Source organism: Notolabrus celidotus, chromosome 17 (genome assembly GCF_009762535.1).
Source record: "Notolabrus celidotus isolate fNotCel1 chromosome 17, fNotCel1.pri, whole genome shotgun sequence".
Classification (NCBI taxonomy): Eukaryota; Metazoa; Chordata; class Actinopteri; order Labriformes; family Labridae; genus Notolabrus; species Notolabrus celidotus.
Window position 1 is genome coordinate 8,025,935 of NC_048288.1, and position 17,911 is coordinate 8,043,845.

At 41.4% G+C, this 17,911-nt stretch overlaps 1 protein-coding gene across 1 annotated transcript in view; it reads left to right on the top strand.

The window, feature by feature from the left end:
- The first annotated feature begins 1,184 nt into the window (after positions 1-1,184).
- The window catches only part of jph1a (junctophilin 1a), a 47,802-nt gene continuing 31,075 nt past the window's right edge, over positions 1,185-17,911 (top strand). The window contains 12 exon segments of the mRNA XM_034705854.1: positions 1,185-1,210; positions 1,712-2,300; positions 2,302-2,457; positions 2,459-2,597; positions 5,433-5,519; positions 5,522-5,718; positions 5,720-5,749; positions 5,751-5,822; positions 5,824-5,865; positions 5,867-6,017; positions 6,020-6,133; positions 6,136-6,199. Coding sequence (XP_034561745.1) covers positions 1,983-2,300; positions 2,302-2,457; positions 2,459-2,597; positions 5,433-5,519; positions 5,522-5,718; positions 5,720-5,749; positions 5,751-5,822; positions 5,824-5,865; positions 5,867-6,017; positions 6,020-6,133; positions 6,136-6,199 — 1,370 coding nt within the window. The 5' untranslated portion in view covers positions 1,185-1,210; positions 1,712-1,982.

Consider the following 17,911-nt stretch of genomic DNA (forward strand, 5'->3'; position numbering starts at 1 on the left):
TCAGTCTTTTCGGTCAGATATAATAAATTGAGTTTCACTAAAATTAACTGATGTTCCATCTTTTGAATTATATCATATTGTTTATTACATGGCTGATTTGGCTATTTCAGTTTCAGATATTAATAATGTAATTTTATTACTGGGTAAATACCATATCCAGTTGTGCAAAGTGGAGAAATTATAAGCACTCCTTTCCTGGTTTTATAAATGATTTTGAGTTATTCTTTTCGACCCTGAAAAACTACAAGAAAAATTGCAAGCAAGATATATTTATACATTGCTCATAATTTATCATTTTAATTTGAAATGTGTATATATGTATACATGTGTGTATATATAGGTATGTGAATATTTGTATGTGTGTATGTGTATATTATATGTATATATCTTTTCTTATCGTTTCACACTTATATTGTAACAGCCAAACCATGAATATAAATTTGAAATGAAATGTCCCTTTGTCGCAAATGGTTTTTCTATATACGGACTATACTGAACTTTGATTGCCTCTTTTTTTGCCTCTGCTCTGCTATATATTGTTTTTGGGATGCCTGACTCACTCAGTAGCCCTGGTGCACCTTATTTGTTGTTTTACAATATTTTGTTTGTTTTCCTTACATGATTCCCTTTTTGTTCTTTGCACTGTAATTGATTATAATCTGTTTTTACCGTCCTCATTGAGGGTTTGTAATTTTGTAAAATGTTCAATAAAAAAACACCAAAAAAACATATCGTATTGAATTAAATATATGTCAAGCAAAATAAAATGTTAAATAAAGACTACACAATTCTTGTTATTTTTTCTTTTTTTTCATTATTATATCTATCTTTTTTTAAATCTTCTTCTTCTCCCTTTTCCTTGATGACTCACCTGTTTCCGGTTGTAGTTGCCATGGGCTCTTAAATTCAAATTTGCGCACATATCTTTTTACGTTTCTTTTTCGTTGAAATACGCTGTTAATTAACATAGTATATTTAGTGGGAATAAATAAACCACCATTTAAGACATGTATGAATGTTATGTACACTGAAAGGCACCCATCACTTCTCCATATCATATCATATCATATCACATCACAGCACTTTAGCCATGTTGGCTTAGCACTCGGACAACAGAGGTCGCTGCCATCTATCTGTTGAGCAAGCCTTTGGTCAACAGGAGCTGGTTTCTGATCAACCCTGGTACAAAATCAAAAGCCTCTCAAGTCGTGTAAGGTGAAATATTCTTTACAGACTGAATGAATCAATTTATTTTTCAAATGAATATTTTTATAAATAATGTTTAAAGTGACATATCCACTTGCAAGCGATACCTGAACACTTTATTTCCTTTAAAGATACATTTATATTTTTAATAATAGACCAACTTTTATGGTAAATTGATTTCAAGAGGTCTCCAACAGGCCTCTGGATGCTATTACACATGTCACTATAGGATATATCACAGTCTCACTGATGTAGGTGGTGATACAGACACTAATTGTAGCATGTTTGTAATTAAAAATATCTTATGATATATACTACACATTATAGCAATTAAGAAGCTTATGTTTATGTAATTGCAGGCAGTAAGATCTAAAAAAAAAAAGAATTCTATCAAGTAATCAAATCACTCACTGAGCCATGGTAAACAAATAAGCCTCACGTCTCTGTTGTTATTGTGATTTTTTTTTATGAAAACACCTGTAAGGTAAGTGAGACGCGTTTTCAGATCACTTATCCGGTTGGCGAAGATGAAGAGGTGTCTTATTTTGGGGGAGTTGAGGTTTCCAGGCTCCCCGCGGAGGTGGGAGAGAGAGAGAGAGAGAGAGAGAGAGAGAGAGAGGAGAGTGGGAGGTCCCTGTGGGCGTGACGTTGCGATTGGCCCAGTGTCTTTCTTAGCAGGGACTCGGCGCTTCTCTCTCTCCCTCTGTGATCAGTGGGTGAGAGGGGGAGGAGACGAGCAACACACAGCGGAGAACCCGGCGTTGCGCCTCCGGTAAATGACGCCCACCATTCATACCTTTACACTTACCATTACGCATGCCTTTTGTATTGCATGTCAGTGTCTGGAAGTACCATCCTGTTTCCTCATCTCCTATTTTTATGCTCCTCTAGTCATCTCTTGTTGGCTCATCATTTCACCTTACCACCGGTCCTGGATCCCTCAACCTCGGTCCTGGAGACGCCAGAGTCTGCAGCAGCGCACGATCTGCTTTATTTCCAGCCTTTATCTGAATGACGGCGGAAGGTTTGACTTCGACGACGGTGGCACTTACTGGCGGGGGGTGGGAGGATGGCAAGCCCACGGACACGGCATCCTGCACCGGACCCAAGGGCCAGGGCGAGTACGCCGGGTCCTGGTCGCACGGCTTTGAGATAGTAGGGGTGTACACCTGGCCCAGCGGGAATACCTACAGGGGTTACTGGTCCCAGGGGAAGCGGCATGGGCTTGGAGTGGAGAATAAAGGCAAGTGGAATGTACCGCGGGGAGTGGAGTCACGGTTTTAAGGGTCGGTACGGCGTCCGGCAGAGCCACAACACACCTGCTAGATACGACGGGACTTGGAGCAACGGGCTGCAGGATGGATACGGGATCGAAACCTATGGAGATGGCGGTGAGAACTCAGTCTTGTTGTTGTGTGTGTCGCTTTAACGGCGTTGCTCGGTGGTGTGTTATGTAGCCTGTGTGTGCGATGATGCTCAGAGTCAAACTGAGGGAGGCTGATGGAAATACATCAGTGCATGAATCTCCATCTGATATCATCTGACTGGAAGCTGAGATTGCGCACTGCGCACTGTGGTCAAGCATCATCATTAACTTCCCCAGCCCCCCAAAGGTATGATTTATCACCCCGGTGATGTTAACTTGCTGCACACAGTTTAAGAGAGATCGGCTTCTCTCTGATTCCAATAGCCAACTCATTGGCAACTACCGGTTGCTCCTCATATGACGGGAGGGAGGAGAGAGACTCCTGCTGCCAACTCAGTGGCACCATGTCCCTACTGGAAGGAGCTTGGAGAATCAAATGCAAATCAGACTGTGGAGCCAATTATAGCTGACTATCACCTACTCCTCTGTCCCTTCACATTTGAACCTTTACTGAGCTGATACACTCATTTAATACTGGTTATTTTTGCATAAATCAAAATATTTCCAATTGATAGAAACCTTTATTTTGTGTACACTTGTTGGGACATTTCTAGAAAGTGTAACCTGACAATTACCTACTCCTCTGCCTCTTTCAAATTTCAACCTTTGTGCTTTTGTTACAAATGTTTGATTGGATATTTTGCATTCACACTGAATATTTTCAAAAAAGAAACCTTGTTTCTGAGTGCAAGTGTCGAGAATATTGTTTTAGAAATTATAGCCTGACCATCACTACATTTCTTTCACTTTTCATATTTGAATAGCATACTTCTTTTAGACTGTCTTCATGCATAAATCCCGATCATTTCATTTAAAAAAACTAACTTTTTCTCTCAGAGCAAGTGTCAAGAATTCTCGAAATTATAGCCTGACCATCACCCACTTTCGTCTCACTCTCAAATTTGAACCTAAACTGTAATAACTTGCCTGGTTAAGATGAGATATTTTGCACAAATCCCATTATCTTCAATCAAAATACACTTTTTATATCCTTCATTTGTTTGTACATATTGGATACACTTCCCAATTTCTGCAAAACTTCTAAAAAACTTAATAAAGTGATGCCTGCAGTGCTTTAAATACCAAATACATGTATCATTGAGACGCTGAGCCGTGGTGAGTTATGTAAAGGATATACTCTGGACTTTATGCAACCTCAGAGGTCGGAGCAAGCTTCTCTTGGAGCTTTGATCTCCAATCTGTGGTGTTTTCACAGATTGTCTCAAGACCTTTGTGATCAGGGAGCAACATCCTGATTGGTCCACAACTCAAGCGCTTCCAAGCAGTACAGTTGATCTATTACAAACAGACCTCTGTGGTTATAAAACATCCCAGTCATTGGGTGATTTGTGAGCATCATCTCTCCTAACAGAGGCCTTAGGTGCAGGATAAATGCCTCACATATGACAGTTCCAGAGGGGCCGGGCTGGGAAAATCAGCTGATCCTAGAGGATCTACAGAACATCTGGCCGTCTGACCCTGCAGCATCCTGATAACTTGATCTGCAGGGTCACCGATTTGAACCGCAGCACAGAGCCAGCCTGTTAATCTCACACTGTTTATCCATCTAAATTCCTGCCGGGGGCTAGTATATCATTTTCTGTTCTACAATCAGACCATTATGGCTTATTTCATTGTGTTTGGTCAATGAGATTGGAGTACAGGATTAACAAGCCTTTCTTATTATTAGGATTGGGATTGTAATATGATGCTATGAAGAAGCTACAGTAGGCCAGCACATGCTCATTGGGCTCAGCAGCACCAAATGGGATTAATGAAGTATTCCTCTCATTATGTGACTCACAGCAATTCCCTGCCGTCAGAGACAAACGGTGAATGTGCCTACTGTCAGTGGGGGAGTTAGAGGCTGCCTGAAAATAGGCTCCTAGCTGAGTGATTCACATTCATCCCAAGTGATCCTCAGTATCAGTACCTTAATCAAATTTCTGTGATTGAGTTAGTTATGCTCACAGTCCCTGATCTGTGGGGAATGAGGAAAACATTTCATGGGCCGACATACTGTGCTGCACCCTTACAGCAAGGCTCCTCTTTGTGCTGATGTAGGAGATTAACTGTCCGACAGGATGCAACGTAGAGAAAATAGAAAGTAAAGACAAGGATAAGCTCACTGTTGCAATGAAGGTAAATGTTCCCCAGGTTAAGCTATTCAGACATACGTATCCTCAAATCATCAGCTTTATTCTGATACTGATGCCAAGGACTTTACCAAGAGGAGCGAAATAAATTATTTCCCCTGTTTCTGTCTTCCTTGAAAAGTTTGTTGAAAATTCCTACACTGCAGATATTTTCTAGGCTTTCAGTTTCAGGTGATTCAGATAAAAGACAGTCCCTCTTTTGGAAGTAGGCCCGGTGAGACAAGCAGTCTGTACACACAAGAAACAAAACACACACAGGCAGCTAATCAATGTCAATTGCTCTTTCCAAATCATTTGGAGACCAATAGTGAATGTGCTTGTGATGTCACACCCATCCTGAACTAATCTATCATAAGAGTGAGACCTGGTTATAGTCAGTAATGAGAAGACTATATGATAGCCTTTGTGGTGTCATGCGTATGATGTTTCTGAAAATGAAGAGTGTTAGTAACAGTTTCAGTCTTTAATGCACTGACCTTCTTACACACATCTGTAGTAGATGTCAGTACATTACCTCATATGACAGACTGGATGAAAAAGTGGGCTATGAATTAAAACATATGAGAAACACTGTTTTTAACGACCTGCTGTGCACTGGACATGTGATTTAATGATGACCTGACCCGTGTCTGTCTGTCCCTCAGGTACCTATCAGGGCCAGTGGATGGGTGGGATGCGGCATGGCTACGGCGTGCGTCAGAGTGTTCCCTATGGGATGGCCACAGTTATCCGCTCCCTCTGCGTACGTCTCTGGCCTCCCTGCGCTCCGAGCGAGCAAACGGCACAGTGCTCCAGGACCTCTCCTCCCCTGCAGACACGCCGACAGGCAGCCGTGGCGGCTTCGTCCTTAACTTCCACTCAGACAGTGAGGTTGTCACCGGCAAGAAGAAGGGCCTGTTCCGCAGGGGGTCTCTCTTCGGCAGCCTTAGGCCAGTTGCGTAAGTCTGACTCTCCGACCTCAAATCTCCAGTAAACGCAGCTCTGCACGCAGTGACGCCGCCATGAGCCGCATCAGCTCCAGTGACGCCAACTCTAACCATATCCATCGGTGATGGCGAGCGCCGGATGAGGACCTACCTCTGAGGACCATGTGGATGCCACGACGACTGAGACGTACATGGGCGAGTGGAAGAACGACAAGCGCAATGGATTTGGTGTTTCAGAGAGATCCAACGGGATGAAGTATGAGGGAGAATGGCTTAACAACAAGCGCCATGGTTACGGGTGCACGGTTTTCCAGACGGCACCAAAGAAGAAGGGAAGTACAAAAATAACGTGCTGGTTCGTGGAATAAGGAAGCAGTTGATTCCTCTTAAGAACCCCAAAACCAAAGAGAAGGTGGACCGGCTGTGGAGGGGGCTCAGAGGGCTGCAGCCATCGCCAGGAGTAAAGTGGAAATAGCAGCTTCCAGGTACAGTGTGTTATGTTGTTTGCTCATGCGTCTGTATGCACGAGGGTGTATGCTGTGTCAACAGAAAAAAGACAGGGTGGACATTCTCTGGAGTTTGTTTCCACCAATGAAAAATCTGAGCAGTGGCCTTTTTGACCAACATTTCCTGGTCTGATTGAAGGCTCAGTCTTGTGTAAGCAGAGTCCCATGACAACAGCGCCGACCTGTATACATCACCAGCAACTCAAGGCTTTTGTGTAGCCGGTGTGATCATCCCTGGAAAAGGTTCTGTTTCTATTCTCTGCCCATATCTTGCATTCTCAGGGAGAGGGGTGAGGCATCTTGTGTGAGGGGGAGATGTGTGTGTCTACGAGTTTGTGTGCGTGAGCAGTATAGCCATACCTGCGCCCTGCCAAGTGCGTCTCGTGTGCCCAATAACGATACCTGCCCCTCCTGCCAAGCATTGCTCTGATGTGGCATCTGCTCTTTAACAGGTGGATGAGATGTGACCTTTTCATTTAAAGCCACCCTCCTACTGGGACACAGTTCAGTGTACGCAGCATCACTTTGACAATCCTCTGGTTTCGTTGCATCAGGGAATTATTAGACTCAGGGCTGTGAGGGTGTGTACAAGCTGTGAAAAGGTCCCTGTGCAATCAAGCTGGTTTGATTTTTTACTCTCACTGTCTCTCATGAGGTGCAAATGAATTTCATGCATGAGGAAGAAACAGAAAAACACAGTTTATAACTCAAAAGTCATTTATTGTATTTCCTACACTCACAAACCTTCAACACAAAGACGCTGATACTCATACTATCACACAAGAGAGGTAGTTATGAAGTCATTACTCATTCTGTCAAATACAAAGAAACACAATGACACATCGTTGACTTACTCACTATTTAATCTCTTACCTTGCTGAGCACAGTTTAAAGAAAATTTATGTTATATAAAGCGCGATTCTTGACTCAGCCGTGCTCCTGGTGTGTTTGTTATGGCCTAAATGCTAGCATGCAGGCTTAGTCACTGTGACGATGCTAGACTGCTGATGTTTACTGAGTAAATTATAAACCAAAGTCTCTGTATTAATCCAACTCACTTATACATCTATATTTGCCAACTCACACCTAACCTCATCTTCAGATATTGTACCTTGTATTGGAGAGGACAGTGATGAGAGACAGTAACCGTGGGGCGACCACCTTAATTGCTTGGCTAAACTGGCACCCATTGAACCAACTCTGTGATGCTTGTCGATATAATTGAAGGGATCGCCAAAGATGTGACAGTTTGCCATGTTGGGAGCAAGACCAACTGAACCAAAGTCCATGACACTTGAGAGAACTAGATGTTGTTGAAACGTGTTCAATCCAAACTGTTGGATATAAACTAAAGTTGTCACAATTAATTATAAAGGAAATACTCCAGATCTTACTTGTTATGACAATCCACCACTATGCTTTTATCTGTTTATTTTTGTCTTCTTTTTTTTTTTACAGCCTTTTTTATTTATAGAGGAGAGGATAGTAGATAGTGTAGGAAACTAGGAGAGAGTGCAGGGAATGACATGCGGGAAAGAGTCTTACCATCAGGCTAAGTCCGCGCCCTTATCTGTTTCTCATGAAAAGGGAAAACTCTAACCTGCTGGTGGATCCCCAGTGCAAACCAGAGAGTCACTGATTTCTTTAGATTCATCCTCCAGGCACACTGAATTCTCATGACCAAGTCTCATGGTAGTCCATTTAAGAGTTTACCGAAAATAGTTTCAAATTCAAGAGATGTTAGTGAAAGGGATGCATCCTCAGGGGCTGTGCAAACTTTCATTGCTCATCTTTCAAACTCATAATTTTAGTATCTATGAAATGGCTGAGTTATGAAAAAAAATCACCCCCAAGACTGAGCTATTCCGACTACACTCGTTTTTTTTGAACCAGGCTGTAAACATGTTTATTTCAAGCGCACACTCGATGAACTGCATTTTTTCACCTTCCGCATTGGCTTCAATTCTCACAGCCGGAGGTTGCCGCTTGGCATCGACCAACCACAGGCTATCCTAGCACGAACTGGTATTTAAAGGCTGTTTTTTGGAGCAACAGAACAATAACAGATCATTACTGTGTGCCTCGGTGATTCAACGTGGGTATCACTTCATCACTTTTTTGGAATAACTGACTACTCTGTTAATCCAGTTTTCTGTGAATCTACAAATCTAATCTATTTGACTGCTGAATAAAACATACTCTCTCAATATTACATAACACTGAATGAGACAATGAAGGATAATATTTAGTCTCTGTGCTGAACCCAGCCATTTACTGTAATACAGTAATAGCAGAGTCTATGAATAGCTTTTACTATAATATCTAAAATGTATTTTTAAATATAATAAATCCTCTACCACTGAGAGGAAGAGAAAGGCTTAATGCTGCAGATTTCAGGCATATAAGATAGAGATTACATAAGGTGGATTTAACGTGCTAAATACTTAAAGTCCTGCATACTGTTTGTTTCACAGGAAAGTGCACTGAGTAAAACGAAGAGAAGTAGACACAGTTTGAAAGACAGAGCAATAATAACCAGATGCATAGCACTAAAGCAACAACACTGAAAGCATCTAGGCTGATACAAAGTGTTTATGGCAGCAAACAAGGTAAGTGATCAAATTACTGCCTGGTATTCACCGCTCCATCATGTGCTTCTGAAACAACATTTTCCTTTTAAGACTGCGTTTTTGTTGTAAACAGCCAGAATAGCAGACTGTGAGCGTTGTGTGTAAGCAGGTTATGTAAGTCTCATTATACAGTGCAAGGGGAAAGATGCACTCGTATCGATCCATTTCTGGTCACATGACGCTCAGTCTTTGAATGTGGAGCGGATGCAAAGGGAAAGAGGGGAGGGAGACAGTGATGGTGGAAGAGACAGAGAGAAAGATGGATTGAAGGGAGAGAGTCAGGGACGAGAGTGGATTGGATAAGGAGGGGGGGGTGCAGTGATGTTGCTGAGCAAGACATTTCTGAGGTAAATGAAAAAAAACTGAATTAAAAAAAAGGGCATAGAGTGACCTGACCGCCCCTCCCTCATACTGAAGAGCTATCCCTCAGCCTCCCAGGGTGGATCTGATGACCTCACGCCTGTGACCAGCCAATCGATACAGAGCTGGCCAGAGTTCTGTAGCTTGACCCCCATTCACTGTTAGTTTGTCAGCCTTATCTATGTCAAATGGACTTCCACACACACAAACGCAGTATGCTCCTGTGTCTGTGAGTGTGTAGTTGGGCGTGTGTGTGTTGTGGTGGTGTGTCAGAGGCCTGTGCACTGAGATAAGTGTCTGTGCCTTGTGAAACGTTTAACGTGTCATGATGCTTCTCCCATGAAGCGTGTTTTGTTACAGAGCAGCAGTTTAGGTGTTGCTGGTGGCTCAGTGCTATGACAGTTATACTCTGTGGACTGTTCTGGCCTTCTTTTTACTCAATCTTTCCGCTGGCTTGCTCACTGTGCTATCTATTTCTAGCATTTGTCGACATATTCAATTCTAAAAACTTGCAAAATACCATTTACATTTCTACATATTGAGTTTTTTCTTTGCATACTGCTGATTTTCTTGAATTCTGACTTCCTCATCTGAAGTTCAATTGACGATGTGGTCTTTCCACCTTACTATGCTAAACATGGTTAAATGCAAAACAAACACATCGTAAGCCAGTCCGTGCATGCCGGCCAAGTGTGTATTTCCATTTGAATGCACTGTTACCCTGCAGGCCCTGAGAAAGGATTAACCAACATTAATGCTAATGCAGATCTTCCACATAGAAGAAGAGTTATATGATGCTTATTTCTTTTAACAACAATCAGCAAAACTAATGACTGACTAACGTCGGAGTGTTTTTTGGACTGGAGCCGTCGTATTATTTCTACCTCACAGCTGTTGTGGATTGTTTGTCTCATATACAGATTTATTGGTGCAACATATTAAAGATCTTTGGTGTATAAATTGGAAGAGCTTTAAGGGTTAATCCCAGCTGGATCAGGAGTAAGGTAACTGTTATAACTGTTCCTCACCTGGTTGTAAAGGTGTGAGAACAAACTAGGAAGACAATCAACACTGCAAGTTTTCACCTTTGATGAAATGGTAAGCCTCTCTGTGCTTAGTGTCTGGTGAGTGGAGGAGAAATATGAGATGATTATCATGATCATGATATTTAAAAAGATGACTTTATAGACAGTAAACAGCAGTAATTATCAATCATCCAGAATTTATTTGTGTAGCACTTTTCATGCAACAATAAAAAAAAATCTCTTTAGATAAACAAAAGAAGAAAAAAAAGTAACGAATAAATACTTGATAAAAACATGAGTTGATGAACTGAGGAAACTCAACTCACTTTATAGCGCCTTTCATACATACAAGCGTGCGCACAAAGTGCTTCACAGAAGAACAGAGTACAGAAAACAACAGAAATGCAAAATAATAAAGGTAAACGTAACTTGCTTTATTAATCCCCACAGGGAATTTACATTTCATCTCCTGTCTTTTTTGTGTTCATGCTACACACACACAATAGTTTGAGTATATACATTAGTGATGGCATTTCAAGCCAAATACTATTCGATAATCATGGACTATTCGACGATTATTTGAATATTAGAATAAAAATGCAGTTAGCATTCTTCTTCTTCTGTTTGCTAATGCAGTTAGCAAACAGCTTTAAGACACGTCTATAGCCACCTTCTGGTGGAATACTGTTTACACCAGGCAGGCACCAGTAAAAACAATGAAAAATTTTACTTTTAAAATTAGAAATATTTGAAGTAACTCTTCCAATTTTAAAAAGGTGAACGAATATTTGAATATTCGAAATCATTGCCCATCCCTTATAGTAGATACAAACATGCTATAGACATGCACTTAGGAGGAGTGCTCGAGTGAGGACGGCTGCATCGGACCAGCGCCACATAGGTAGTGGGGTTTGGTGCCTTGCTCAGGGCACCTCTGCAGTGCCCAGGCAAATGCAACCAGCACCTCTCCAGCCACCAGTCCACTCTTGGTCGTCCCTACTGGTACTAGTTTAATAGACATAATCATAAAAGGGCTTGTAAAAAAATAAATACAACATAGATTAAAATCAATACAATACGTAAGGGTAAAAAGCAAAATTAAGTATCCAGGAGTGTTTGAAACACTACCATGATATCTACATGAGGTCAAAATACGATGTAAAACTCAAGATAGTAAAATAAAACAACAATAAAATGGAAAAAAAAAAAAAATACTTAAAGATCAAATTGAAAAAGAAAATAAGATTAAGGACACTTATAGATAATCCAGTAAAATAGGAAGAGAAATAAGATAAAACTGTATATAAATGATGAAACAGCCTGAAATATCAATAAATAAAGAAGTAAACAAATAGGTATATAAAACAAAATACAATAGAATGAAGGGAAAAGCCAGAGCAGTGACAGAGGTATTCAGGATTTAAATAGATTGAATATGTTTCAGGAATCAGAGATACAGTATATCACACTAGAAATTCAGAGAAAGGAGTAAATATGAGAATGTACAGGTCAGTAGAGAATATCTTGACATTATTGAATTTTTTCCCTATGAAAATGTATTTTTACCCATGAGACATTGCTGCAATATGTGATTATAGTAAAAAAGTTGAAGTGCTGAGGTTTAAATTACATAATTTATAGAAAGAAATTCGACAAGAGTAGAGAATATTTTGTCAGAGTGTGTACTTGACATCAGGAGCAACTTTATAAGGCCTGTTTGTATAAAAACATAAAGCCATCTACTATTTCTTAACACACGCATTCCTAAAAATCCAAGTACTTCAATCAGAGCCCACCTCTCTGCACACAGAAACACCTCACAACACATACACACACCAAGACAAATGCACACACTGAGGGTGCATGGGGTGTCTTGCTGCTCTGCTGGTGTGTCAGCAGTGAGTACTGACTAAATAAGGCAAGGCATCAGTTGGCTTATCAGCACCAGCCAGGAATATATACCCGTCCCACCACTGATATAGCAGCCTCCCATCTCACTCACACTATCATCTCTCCTGAATGTGCATGTGAGTGCATGCATGTGTGTGTGTGTCCATTAAAAATGAGAAGAAGAGATTTGAAGAGAAAAGGAGAAAGTGTGTGTTTGGATATGAGAGGTGAGATAAGGTTGCTTTCACTTGGCAGGAGAACAGAGAAAGTGTGCGGTTTGAGTGTGTGTGTGATGCGTTTGTGTCCAGGGGTGTTTGTTTATCACCTGCTGTGTGATGACCTCAGCCACTCAGCGCCTGCCCTTTTTGGAGCGAGTTACAGATCAGCCTGTGTTCAACATGTGAACAAATAATCCCAACTCGCCAAACATCATGTAAGATTCCTTTTCTGACGGCCCTCGATTCAGACGACTTCCTCTGCTCCATTTGGGCTCATTTATTCTGTGTCCACATTGATGCCGGTGCTTGTGCTGCCACTTATGGAGTTCACATGAAGTTGCGCCACACACCTTGTGAAAGTATGTCAAGTTGGTGCCTTTATGAAGTGACAGAATGTACAGTAGCAACGAGGCACGGAGCATATACTGTAATACTGTGGGAAGGACTGCCAAGCCTCTCTGCTGTGACGCAACCACAGCATTCCAATATGTTTACCCCTGACATGTCTCATATTCATGGAATACGATCATGTGAGGTCACACATTTATCGCTCACGAAATCTAATCTACACTCTGGAAAATAACCACCCACATGAGCCACAGTTTATCTTTAACAGTGAAATTAATGATCGCAGTCGGTGCCATCTTGTTCATACAAATAAGCTATAAATAATGGAGCTTGCTTGCGACGGCACATGCATCATGACTTGGTTGGAGTTGCTTTATCAAATTACACTCTGTAATGTAATCTTATTCTGTACTTCACCACATTTGCCTTGTATAAAGTCATAGTTAGCAGCCTGAGAGATGTCAGTGGATGAAACCCTGTAAGTATCATAATGAAAGGCTAATGAGTGTTGAGCTGTAAGTGGTGGGTCATTTGGTTGGAATCATTATGTGTAATGAACATCAATCAAAAACATTGTAATGTTGTTTTTTTAGATTTTGGCCTCTCGAGCAGCAAGGCTGTTGGGATTTCCACATGAGTGTTACGTCCGCCACTTTGGCCCTGATTGAAATATTTTAAAACCTTCTGTGAGTTCCTGTGCAGTGTTGGCTCTTTTGGTTTCAAATGATGGTACAGCTCTGACAGAGGGTCACATTTGTAGTTTGTGCAGCAGCTAGGAGTTTGTGTAAGCATTAATGCAGCTCATGTGTCATACTTTGTGGTCCCCTTAATTTTCTATCTCATTCCATGATCATGTCAAACTCGAGCAAAAAACTCTGGCCGTGAGAACAGAAGCCAATGCAGAAGTGTTAAAAACTGCAGTTCCTCGAGTGTCCACTTGAGGCTGGCTCAAGAAGTACTAGAAACCACATAAACACAAATTCAAAGAAAGACAATCTTTACAGTGGAAATAAACATGTTTACAGCCTGGTACAAAAGATGAGTGTAGTCTGGATAACTCGTTTCTGGATCGGCACACACTGTGGGGGGGGGGGGGGGAATTTAATTTCGAAGATATTAAGATTACAAGTTTTCCATTATAGAGGCACAGCTGTCTTGATTGACAGGTGGGAACACTGTAGCTGTTGACAAGGAGGCTCAAAGCCCGCCTCTTTACATCTCACTAGCTGGAAAGAAGTTAGGTTGAGTTCAGCATTTCCAATATGGCTCCCACTGATGATTGGCTTCAAACCAGCGCTCAGAAAGAGATGGGTGACGTCACAGATACTACGTCCATTATTCATACAGTTGATGGTCAAACTTTGTCCAGTCTTTGGTTTGTGGCCAAATGCCTTAAAAAATAATGATGTTCCAATCTTCTGTGGTACGATTTGTTGTTTTGTTAATGCTGAGCATGACTACGCTTGGAGAGAAGAATCCAGCCATGAACACCACTCACTGTTTAGATGGGAATATAACATGCTAGCATACAGCCCCACTGCAAGTAGCAGGATGTGGATTTTTTTGACCAATGGGGGCACTGATTTTTGCAAGGCTGCCATGAAGTATGCTTACACACTGACACACACACATCATTTATTTAACATTCACATTGAAGTATCTAAGGATGCTCTTTTCGTGTGTATTTGTTTCGCAGAGGGGCACCATATAAATCTTCTTAGTTGAGATCTATAAGAACTGAAAAAGAAGATGAATGTCAGAAGTCACAATTTAAAGTATTAGCCAAAGACTGTGCTACTTTGAAATGCAAAGAGAGTTACTAGCTTCCTTTTTTGACTCATCTGAGGTGGCCAGTCACATTTCAAAGGGGACCCAGGCCACCCCTAGCCAACCCTTTGGATTCACCCCTGCCCACTGCACCTTTATTTAGCGTTACAGTCATGGCTGGCATGGCTGCAGCCTTGTCATTCCTCTTCATAACACAATTTAGATATAATATAAATGCATAAGAGAGGATTCTGCACAGGAGAGCATACGACACAAGACAAAAAGGAGCAGACATATTTATGTAACTCAATTTAATACCTAGGATCGTGCTTTAATTCATCTCTGTTAGGAGGAATGATGTTGAACGAAGATGGAGAAGAAATTTAAAGAATTTCAGAGGAAGATGCTATTTTTCTCTTCACTCCTCCTTAATATTTCTTCTCCCTGGTGGGAGGCGTGAGGAAGGCGAGAGGAGAAAGAAACAGTTAAGCAGAAATCACCATCCTACATATCCAGCAGCAGGACTTCACACTGACAGAGAAGGTTTTATAAGGGTACAGAAAGTGTGTTGTATGTTAACTGAAGGTTGGGATTGGATGGATTTGCTGCTTTATATTTACTCTGTATGAGAGCTTTATTCCCTGGAGAGTGGAGCAGAATAGCCTGTGAGAAATGCCTGTGTGTAAACGTGAGTGTGGCGGTGTGCCGTGTCGACAGCAGCGGTGATAGGATTGAGTTTCACCGACATGCCTTTACACTGTGTGGTTGTGGTTTGTAATCTCTCTGAGAATGGTACATAGTTCTGCAGCTTCTCAAGAAAGGCTGCGATGAGTCAAGCAGGCAGGCGGGCGGGCGGGCGGGGAAGAAGAGGTGGTGGAGGGGGGAGTCATGTGAAGTCCAACGTTGCTATAAAGAGGTTAGCTCATGTAGTGGTACACCTGCAATCATTAATAATTAACAAGTACTCCTTGTTCAGAAGCTTTACTCCATTTCTTCAACAATCTACCCTTCACTTGGGTTGTAAAGAATTTCCTACAAGACCGTCCTCCCTGCATTATGTAACAGAGAGTGTGATGCACTGCTTCTCTTTTGTAGTGCATTAACTCTGTATGTACAAGGTGTATGAGATAAATATTGCATTAGATACAGCGTGATTTGAGATGGCAGGAAATGATGAATTCAAGAAGACATCGTTTTAGTAAGCTTGATCCCCATGGAGTCGTGTCAATGTGTTAGTGTGTTTGTGCATGTCAAACCTGATCCTACCCAAACAGCAATGAACAAGCTTTGTTAACCCTCTGCACAAGAACTGGTCAGATGGCTTGCATCATTTCCTGCGTTTGCATGCTGACGTGGGTCCTGCAGAATCTGTCAGCTCCAGTAGATTAGAATATAGCACGACAGGGATCATAATTAGATTATCATAGGGATATGCGAGCAGCTTGATATCTCCTCACTGTATGTTCAGTAACTCTGAAGACTAGGAGCTCATGGTTCGTGTCAAGCAGCCAGGCTGTAACTGCCTGTCACTTTAAAGGTGAGGTTAATGTTTATGCTGTACTCAAGCTTTCAATCAATCATCCCTCAGAATCACAATATCTTATTTAATGACATGACAGCTTCCCAGTCTAAATTATAGTCTGAAAGAACAGTCATCAGATTCAGTTTCCAACATCACTTCCTTTTTGAATGTAGCGCCCAGATTTTACAGGACCAGCATGAGAGAGGTTTCCATGGTAATGCATGTACGTAAGCATCGTGTTTTTTTCAAGTTGGTTGGAAAAACAATATACACTGACCCTCTCTGCCAAAGACAGCATCACTGATGGGGAATAAACCTGGTTTCTTAAATATTTTCCACAAAAAACGGACTCACTATAAATAAAGGGGCGATTCAGAAAGAGTAATTCAGTGTATAGTATAGTCATTATGGGATTATATTTAGGGCTTAATGCCTTTATTTTGATAGGACAGCTTCAGAGAGACAGGAAATGTGGGGAGAGAGATGGGGTAATGACCAGTGTTGTGCCAGCTCACCCAAACAATGAACTAGCTCACGTTCATTTTTTTTAGCTGCACCTTTATTTTTTTTCAGTAGAGCCTCTTGTGCTTCAGTCCCCAGCCCTGAATTATTTACATTTCCTAAACTACATGAATTACTGTATAACCCAGGACTTCCACCAGATCCGTATCCAGTCTCTGACCTGTTGACTCCAGGCCTGGCTCCGCTCATCATGAAGGTCTGTTGTTGTAGTTAGGTGAAATACAATCTGGTGATAACACAGAGTGTTTTATCCTGAAAATGAACCGGATGTTTTCATTTTGTTTTGGTGCCTGACTTCCTATCCCGCTCCATCTGCTCTGTTGAGATTGATGTGTCGTGCTTTGGCATCCGGCAAAAATAGAAGTCGCAGCCAGAACGCAACGGAGCGGATCCAGTGGAAGTTAACATAATGACTAGAATAGAAACCTATCAACTCCGGTGCTGTGACGGATAAGAGACGAACCGGACACGAATCCAGGGGGAATTTGGCCATAATACCACAGAATCATAGACAGATGTTAAGTGTAAAAGTCAAGAAAACCCCAGTTAAACACAGGGACAAATCTGCAGCTTTGAAAACTAAGAAACACAGATGCAACTCTACAATCTGCCAGCTGAATGTTTTGCTAAAGGATCCGACTTTAACACCCAAACACACAGGGAGAATCTGCTACAAGAACAGGGCTAAGGGGAAAGAAACACAGCATGAACAAACACTGAAAGGGAACTATATCTCATTCTCAGAAATCTACCCCTCTCTTAAACAATACGAGTCGTTAGCTCGTTGGAACCTGTCCTGATTTATTCATAAAACTCCTTCAAATGTTCACAACAGCTGGCTCCACAGATCGCTTCCTACATCTGGATTGAAGCAGCATAAGCCGTGCTAAATGCATGTACACATACAGTACATACTCAACTCTCTACACAATGGCCCAGTGAAGGCTTTCCATGTATGACTAAATCTAACAGCATACAGTTTGTTCTAATGTCTTAGAATTTATGACACGCAAGATTAACGCAGAACATTTCATATGTGTTGTCCTTACCAAGACCATAAAAACATCATGTGGTACGTGCAGTGTTTTCAAAATGCATGAATAAAGAATGAGAACAATGAAAGCTCAAAAACAGACTCAAAACAGCGCGTCTGTTTCTAGTTGTGTCGCCTGAAGCAAATCTTCAAACCTGTATGCTTTTTCTTCTTGTTGCTTTGGTTGTTTTATTTTGTTTTTGTGCCTTCTACCATAGCCGTGCGACTTTAACCTCTGTATACTAATGTGCCCCGCTAAATCTGTTCAGCCTCTCTGATTGGCTTGCTAGGCAGCTTTGACTCCAGATGTTCACGGATTGGATTATGGAAGTATCACTTCTCTCGTTGTTGTCAGAGTATTGCTTTTCCACACACA